Source organism: Pelodiscus sinensis, chromosome 19, assembly GCF_052426305.1.
Source record: "Pelodiscus sinensis isolate ZL-2025 chromosome 19, ASM5242630v1, whole genome shotgun sequence".
Lineage (NCBI taxonomy): Eukaryota > Metazoa > Chordata > Testudines > Trionychidae > Pelodiscus > Pelodiscus sinensis.
Window position 1 is genome coordinate 3,063,927 of NC_143070.1, and position 8,058 is coordinate 3,071,984.

Below are 8,058 nucleotides of genomic sequence, written 5' to 3' on the forward strand. Positions count from 1 at the left end.
GGGGGCCGTGGCTCTGAGCCCCTTTCTCCCCAAGCTGGATTGTGCTGGCTGCTTCTGGCTCCTGTGCTCACAAGTCTGTTCTACGCAGTATCCCTGTCAACTAATAAACCTTCTGTTCTGCCAGCTGGCTGTGTGTCACGTCTGGCTGGGACCAGCTGTGCGAGGTGCTGCCCTTGCAGTGTTTCTGGTCCAGCCTCCCTTTGAGTCCAAACTCAGAAGACTAACAGGCGAGAGTGAAACTGATCAAGAAAGGAACATTTGGTGTTGAACTTTCATTTCAGCTCATTTCTGAGAAGAGAAAAGGAAATTAATTTCCTCCCCTCGGTGCAGAAGCAGCCGTGGCTGCTGCGAGGGCAGGACACACGCTCCTGAGTTGGTCAGTGTGTACAGATAAAGATCCCGTGTATCTGGATTGTGGGCACAATTTCTTCCAAGCCTTCATATCACAGTGGTGGCAGGGACTGAGTAGAAACTTCCGCTGTCCGGAGTGCAGAGAAACCTTCTCCCAGAGGAATTTCAAACCGAACAGACAGCTGAGGAATATTGTGGAAGCCTCCAGACCGCTGAGAATGGACTCACAAAAATAAGCCAGAAGTGGAGAGAGTGTGTGAGAAACACAAGGAGGGTTTTCAAATCTTCTGCCAAGAAGACCAAATCCCCATTTGCATGGTTTGCCACCTGTCCCAAGAACACAAAGACCACACCGTGGTTCCCATAGAGGAAGCTGCAAAGGCTTACCAGGTAAGAAACCAGCGGAAATAGCCAGGGAGGGCATTTAAATAAAATAATTGCAAAAACAGCAGATACCGTAAAAGAAGAAGTCCCTAACTGAAACATGGCGTATGAAATAAGCGTAGTCAGCTTCGGTATTGACTTCTGAGTAACTTCTGAGTAACACCACCACATAAACCACTGTCACTGATTCAGCTTTTCAGATGTTTTTATTTGTTGTACGTTTTGGGGAAGAATCTTTCAACTGGGCAAGTCAGAGATTAGAGTCTGTTGTTTTTCACTGGGGCTATGTTTATGTCTTTTGATAGAAGGATGCAAATGAAGACATTCAAAATTGCAAATGAAGCCGGGATTACAATATCTTCATTTGCATATTTGTGGAGTCACACTGTTTCAAAATACCTTATTTCGATATAAAAAGCGCTGTTAAGATGTGGTTATTTTGAAGGAAAAACCCTTCTTTCAAAATAACCTTTATTCCTCCTAAAATGAGGTTTAACAGTTATTTCGAAAGAAGGGTTTTCTTTCAAAATAACCACATCTGAACAGCGCTTTTTATTTCAAAATAAGGTATTTTGAAATAGTGCTGGTCCACGAATATGCAAATGAAGCGTGGGATATTTTAATCCCAGCTTCATTTGCAATTTCAAATGTCTACGTTTGCATCGCTCTATCAAAAGAGGGTGCAAGTGTAGACATACTCTGGGAATGTTTAGATAGGTCTAAATGTTTCTGCTCCACAACATTTGACAGTGTTCAAAAGTGGTTCTGGGCTGCAGTGGGTTAACAGGATTGTGCTGGGAATTGGTTCGCAGTCCTGAAATATTGTCCTCAAGATAGTGTGCTGTGTTTTATGCACTTTCCCCACTTTGGAACCACCTTTTCCAGGTCCTTTTTGGTGTTTAAAATACAGTTCTGGGCCAAAGCAAGCCAATCACAATGTGCACAGAACTGTCTATATCAGTACTTGGCATGAAAAGATTTGAGTTAGAAATCTGCTCTGATTTGCTTGCTCCTAGGGCATGAGGGTCTAGAGAGTGCTTCAGAAACAGGATGAGTAAGCTCTTCATAAAATAACAGATGTTAAATTCTCTGGGGTTGCAATGCCATGTTTGCATCTGCATACGCACATCTTTATATAATGTCCCACAATTCACTTTGTTCCTCTCCTCTGCTTTCCCTTTTCATACTGTGTGATTTCAGAAACAGCTAGAAACTGACAAGCAGAAAATTGTGTCTGAGTTTGAGCAACTGTCCAACTTTCTGAAGGAACAAGAGCGACTCCTGCTGGCCCGGGGGAAGAGCTGAAGAAGGAAATTGAAAAGAGGCGGGATGAGTATGTGGCTAAACTATCAGCTCTGTTGAGGCCAAATGTGAGTATTGTGTCCAGTTCTGGGCCCCCCACTACAAAAAGGATGTGGACGCATTGAAAGAGTCCAGAGGAGGGCAACCAAAAAGATTAGGGGGCTGGAGCATATGACCTAGGGGGAGAGGCTGAGGAAGTTGGGTCTGTTTAGTCTGGGGGTTTTGATAGCAGCCTTCAACTTCCTGAGGGGAGGTTCCAAAGAGGATGGAGAGAGGCTGTTCACAGTGGTGACAGGTGGCAGAACAAGGAGCAATGGGCTCAAGTTGTGGTGGGAGAGGTCTAGATTGGATATTAGGAAAAACTATTTCACTAGGAGGGTGGTGAAGCACTGGAATGGGTTCCCTAGGGAAGTAGTGGAGTCTCCATCCCTCGAGGAGCTCTGTTCTGCCTGCCTCATTGTGCAAGGCCAAAGGGAAATCCAATAGAATTAGAAGATAACAAATTCAAATCGGAACCAATGCACACTTAGCCATACATTACCACATAGTGACTCTGTTCCCCAATCCCATTGTTCTCCTCCAGCCCCGACTTCCTGTGGCCGCCAAGAAGCTCTCAGTATGGGCCTTGAGAACGGTTGAGGGAGAGCGGGGAGAGAGTTTACAGCCTGGGGATAGCATGGCCTGGGGGCAGCCTTCCCTCCTGATCCCCTGCCTTCTGCAGAAGGGGTCGTTCCCAAAGCCGTGAGTGTTCGGGAGATCTTTGTTCCGCACATCACCCGCCTGAGCCCTCTGATTCCATGTGCCCAAGGGGGTAACGCACCGAGCTAGTGAGCTCCATAGACAAAAACCTTAGGCTTAGATCCTGCACTTGCTGCCTTTTTTCATGGGAGCGAAGGCAACACATTGAATGGGTTTGTTTGTGTTAATAAATAGCAAATCATTTCAATTTCACTGGGAACCTCCATCGGGGAAAACTGAATTTCCTCTTCTCTGTCTCCTCTAGGGCATCAAAGGTGCCTTGCACAGGTAGGTGGATCCTTCTCTCTCCCCCTTTCACTTCCCCGTGCAGGGTATTTAAGAATGTCTGATAGAGATGAGTCTGCCAGTCAGACTGTGGGGTGGGGGCCTGGCTCAGCAGAGCCGATCCTGCCCCTGTCCCTGGTCTGGGTGAGTCCCCCGGCACGGGGCTGAGCTCTCAGCGCTGCTCCCCGGACAGAGCGGGGGGAAGCCTGGAGGGGGAAGATGCCTGAGTCACTCCCCAGCTGGGGCAGGTTCTGTCCCGGGCAGGATCGGACCCTCCCCAGGGCCGGGCTCTGCCCCTCACGCTCGGATTCTCTCTCCCCAGCCGACGTGACTCTGGATCCAGACACGGCCCATCCCCAGCTCGTCGTGTCGGAGGATCGGAGACGTGTGAGATGGGAATGCAAATGGCAGTCACTGCCCGACACCCCGGAGAGATTTGACCCTGAGCGCTGTGTGCTGGGCCGTGAGGCCTTTACCTCGGGGAGACATTACTGGGAGGTGGAGGTGAATGTGGAGCGACAGGGACGCTGGGGCTTGGGGGTGGCCAGGGAGCCTGTGAGCAGGAAGGGGAAGGTTAGATTTAGCCCTGAGCAGGGGGTCTGGGCTGTGGAGGGCGAATGGGATCGGTGCTGGGCTCTCACTGCCCCTGGGCAAGGCACCACATTACCCCAGGGCAGGATGCCCCGCAGGGTCCGGGTGTATCTGGACTGCGAAGGGGGGCGGGTGGCATTTTACGATGCTGGTAGCGTGGAATCGATCTTCATGTTCCCGCCGGCCCCTTTCGCCGGGGAGAGAATCCGCCCGATCTTCCGCTGTCTGGGCTACAAGGATTCCGATTCGTACTTACCCTGCCAGCTCTCCCTGTGCCCCTGAGGTACCCCCTCTGCCCGCAGGAAACAGGCTCCTCTCGCCCCCTCCCCCTCCTCTCCATGACCCTGGAGGACTCTGCCCCCAGCCCCTCCCCCCAGTCTCACACAGACAGGGCTGGCGGGGGAGAGATGCTCTGGCCACAGCCCTATGGCTGGTGCTCTAGGCTGGGTCTCTCTGCTCCTTGGAGGCCAATGCCAGAGTGGGGAGGGCAGATCCCACCAAGGAAGAGCAGAGCCTCCCGTGGGAGGGACCAGGGAGAGACCCCTAAGTGGGGAGGGGAGGGGGGGAGAGAAGCACAGCGGGAGGCCGGACTGAATAGGTGGGGGGGGGGGAGGGAGGTAGAGCCGGGGGTGGTCTGGCTGCCGAGGCATGAAGAGCAGCGCAAGGAGGGTGAAAATCCTTTTAGCCACACGCAGCCCATAGGTATTTAAATACAGCGGTTCGTGTGTGCGCGGGGCCAAGGCTGGAGTTTTGAAAAGAACCAAAAGTGACGTACGACCCCTCGATTGTCAATCGAACTTGTGCTGCTCAGTGACACAGGCTGGGATTTTCCAAAGCACCAATGTCATTTGAGTGGAGATGTGAACTTGTGGGTAATTTCCATCAACTTCTTGATTAGTTGATAAGGGGGGGGATCCCAGAACCGCAGCGGTGTCAGCCCCCAGCCTGGCACTAGCCCCACGGCAGCTCTCCCTTTAAATGTATTAAGAGTCGCTAGGCTCTTCATACCTTTAAAAAGTAGACGCGCTGCGAGAGGGACAGGGCGTGAGCTGGGACAGCTGATTCCCGGCTCACTTCCGGTACCTCCCACCCCTACTGCGCTGCAATCAGGTTATTGTAGCTGAATTCTCTCCCATGCCGGTTCTTGTTCAAGGGGGATTAATGCATGCTGTCGCTGCTGTGTGGTCATGTTATTAAAGTTGCCTGCGGTAGAATTGTGGGTGTCAATGAAAAGGTCCATATTGTCTCTGACATAGTTGCAGATCAAAGTCTGAATAGTGGGGCAAACCTCGGAGCCAGTTGAATTCTTTAGTGTAAATCCTGCGCTGTACCTGCCCCAGGCCTGCTTTTCAGGGGTGCTGAGTTCAATTCATTATGGATCCATTCACAGCCGAGCGTGTTGCAATGAAGCCTCAGCTATTATGATTTATTGCCCAATCCCAAACTGTTCTCCAGTGCCAGAAGCCCCCAATGTCCTCTGCCCAGCCAGCAAATCCCGCAACTTTTCCTCGCCAGCCACTTGCTCACCAACAGCCACTTCGCAGGCATCGATCGGTGAAACCCTGCTGTTCTGTTTAATTACACAAACCCGACCAGCCCTGCTGTCATGATCATAAGGGTTAGCCAGCAGCCTGGGAACTAAGGGGTTAACCGTACCTAAGTCAGGTAGATTCAGCCAATAGGAATGTGGGTAGGAATTTCAAACTGGGACAAAGGAATTTTGGGTTTATCCCTCCTTTGTCTCTGGCAGTTTTGCTTGGGTTACTGAGAGAGACAGACAGAATGTCTCCCTCCAAGAACAGGCTCTTCGCACTTCTGTAAGTAGAGTAAAGTCTAGATAAATCCGCTAGGTTTTATAGTTTGGGAAATGGGATCTGACGTCTGCGCTTTTAAAAATGTTTTTGCTTTCCTTTGGAGCTAAGTTCTAGGCCCATGGAGGAGTTTCCCCATGAGTATGACTGTGTAACTTTTCCATCTAGTCAATATGCTTGCAACGGGAATACGGTGGTGTTAATAAACGTTCTTTCTCTTTTCTTTTTATTACCCTGGTATTGGTTACTGTTTGTGTCCTGGTTTGTACTTTCGGGGTGAGATTTCCCAAGTAGTCTCTCCCTGGTTTCTTTATTATTACTTGGGTGGTGGCAGCGGATTTTATCCCCCAAATCTAAGTTAAGATTTTGGGGGGAAGCTTTATACCAAAGCCTGGTAGAGAAGGATTTGGGGGACTTCTGCTGGCCCCCACTTCTGCATTTATCATGCCAGAGTGGAAAACCTTGACACCTGCCCTGCCCTGCCCTGAGAACAAGCCCCTGCCCCGCCCCTTCTCTGAGGCCCCGCCCCCACTCGCTCCAGATACTCTGTCGCTCAATCTCACCCACCCTCACTCACTCACTTCCCCGGGCTGGGGCATGGGAGGGGGTGTGGGCTCTGGGCTGGGGCCAGAAATGAGGGGTTCAGGGGGTAGGGTGGGGTAAGGGCTCAGCTGGGGGTGCAAGGTCTGGGCAGGGCTGGGGACGAAGGGTTTGCTGTGCAGGGTGGGGCTCTGTGCTGGTGCAGGGGTTTGGAGGGCGGGAGAGGCTGCCGGCTGTGGGAGGGGGTCAGGTCTAGAGTAGTGGGGCAGACGGGGAGCAGAGGGCAGGAGGGGGCCCAGGTCTAGGATAGGAGTGGGGGGAGGGGGTGTGGCGTGCAGGGTCTGGAGGGGAGTTTGGGTGTGGGAGCGTTTTCTGACTGGAGGCAAGGGGTTGAGGTGCTCCAGGGGACTCTGTTGAGGGCTAGGAGGTTGGGGTGCAGGGCCTGGGAGAGTTGAATAGCAGAAGGGGGCGTTTGGGATACGGGCTCTGCCTGGGGGGTGCTTACCTCAGGTGGTTCCCAGTCAGCGGTGCAGTGGGGCTGAGGGGGGCTCCCTTTCTGCCCTGGCTCCGTGCTGCTCTCAGAAGGAGCTGCCATGTCTGGCCCCTAAGCAGAGGCAGGGCCAGGTGACACGAGCTGCACAGGGTTCCTCGCAAGAGCGTGTCTGCTTTTCCGTGAAAAAAAGCAGAAGAGGAAACGTGTTCTGTGGCCGTGGTGGGGTTTTTTGTGGGACGCCTCCGGTCCACAGGTCACCACCTCTCCCAGTGCGAGCAGAGACTTGGGGTGAACTCGGCTTTCTCAACCAAAAGTCTGACCCGAGTTGGGATGTTGTGATGGCGCACACCCGGCGAGGCAGTCTGCCCAGGGCAAGGCTGCCCTGAATTTGACATCTCCGGCTTCCATCTGTGAGAGACGGCTGCCAAGGCAGGTAAAGGATTCGACATTTTCCACTTCGTCTTTGGCAACATCTACTGTCCTTGCTGAGGGTGGTTCACCGGGGACTGGCTGGTGGAGACCTTTTATTTTTTTTCCTGATGCACAAACTGCTGCTCCCCAGCCAGTGCCACTGAATTTCCAGAGGGTCGCTCAGGCAGCAGGATCCTATTTCAATGGCTCCCGGCTCCCAGCCCCAGTGCTACCCTGGGGCCACACCCATGAGTCCTTTAAAGAGCTGCAGCAACCCTGGGTGGCTGCCAGGCACCCCAGTAGCAGCTGGGCTAAGAGCGGCGAGCCCTTTGCTGTGTTGTTAATTCAAAGCCCCAACCCCAGACAGCTTTGGGAGGAGGCTGGTCCCCTCTGGCATAGAACCCCACTTCTGGAGGAAGAGCAAGCCCGTGACCACATCCCACTATTCATTAAGTGGCCCTCCAGCAAAAATTCTGGCCCACCCCTGCGGTAAGGGCTGATTGGGTTGCTGCTGAGCCCAGGGAATTGATTGACAGGCCAGGCCAGCCCCTCTGATCTTGCATCCAAGGGCATCATCTGTCTGGGGATGTGGGTGTGGGGCTGGGCAGGTGTTTGCTTCTTGCTTTCCCTTTGTGGCTTCCCTGGGGCCTGGGGCCTTTGCAGGGGAGCTGGGTGTGCGGGACCCTCCTCCTCTAGGCCAGGGCTTGCCAGCAAGGGAATGTCCCTGGAGACCCCCAGGCTCTGGCCTGGCTGGGGAAGTGTTGGGAGTAGGATGCAGATACTGCTGTTCCTGGGTTGCTGCCGGGTGGGAGCCTTAGCTAAGATTTTGAGCATCTAATTTCAGAAGTTCCATATTCGATCCCCTACCCCCATTTCATCTTATTGCAGAAGTTCGTGCCGTTTCCCTCTGTGACCAGTAGGCAGCGCTGCACTGCAAGGCGCAGCTGAGAGAGGGAGGTGAGGTAGCCGCTGAGGTGCTTTTCCGTTAAAAGCATTTTCAGAAAAACATGCCAGTGTAGACGTAGCCCCTGAGTATCTGCCCCTGGTAGGAGGCCCCATGGACAACCCAGAACATGCGGGATGGACTGTATCTCCTGGCTGGCTGGGAATGCTTGCGTGTCCCCCAGGAGTTGGAACCTACTGTGGGGAAAA

General features: G+C 52.9%; 2 protein-coding genes across 2 annotated transcripts in view; both read left to right on the plus strand.

Annotated features, from left to right (window-relative positions):
- Positions 1-600: 600 nt before the first annotated feature.
- On the plus strand, positions 601-5,691 carry LOC102446492 (butyrophilin subfamily 2 member A2-like). The gene is made up of 4 exons (XM_075918084.2): positions 601-741; positions 1,936-2,105; positions 3,041-3,063; positions 3,383-5,691. Coding segments are annotated over exons 2-4 (576 nt in total). The 5' UTR covers positions 601-741; positions 1,936-2,103; the 3' UTR covers positions 3,934-5,691.
- Positions 615-8,058, plus strand: part of LOC102445187 (zinc finger protein RFP-like) — a 397,132-nt gene continuing 389,688 nt past the window's right edge. The window contains exon 1 of the mRNA XM_089770706.1: positions 615-741. Within this exon, the coding sequence (XP_089626832.1) occupies positions 667-741 (75 nt within the window). The 5' untranslated portion in view covers positions 615-666. The remainder of the gene's footprint in view (positions 742-8,058) is intronic.

What these genes read in the sequence shown, in the direction of transcription:
- LOC102446492 (XM_075918084.2), top strand. An exon ending in ATCAAAGGTGCCTTGCACAG is followed by an intron (nt 3,064 to 3,382) that starts GTAGGTGGATCC and finishes CTCTCTCCCCAG; the next exon opens with CCGACGTGACTCTGGATCCA.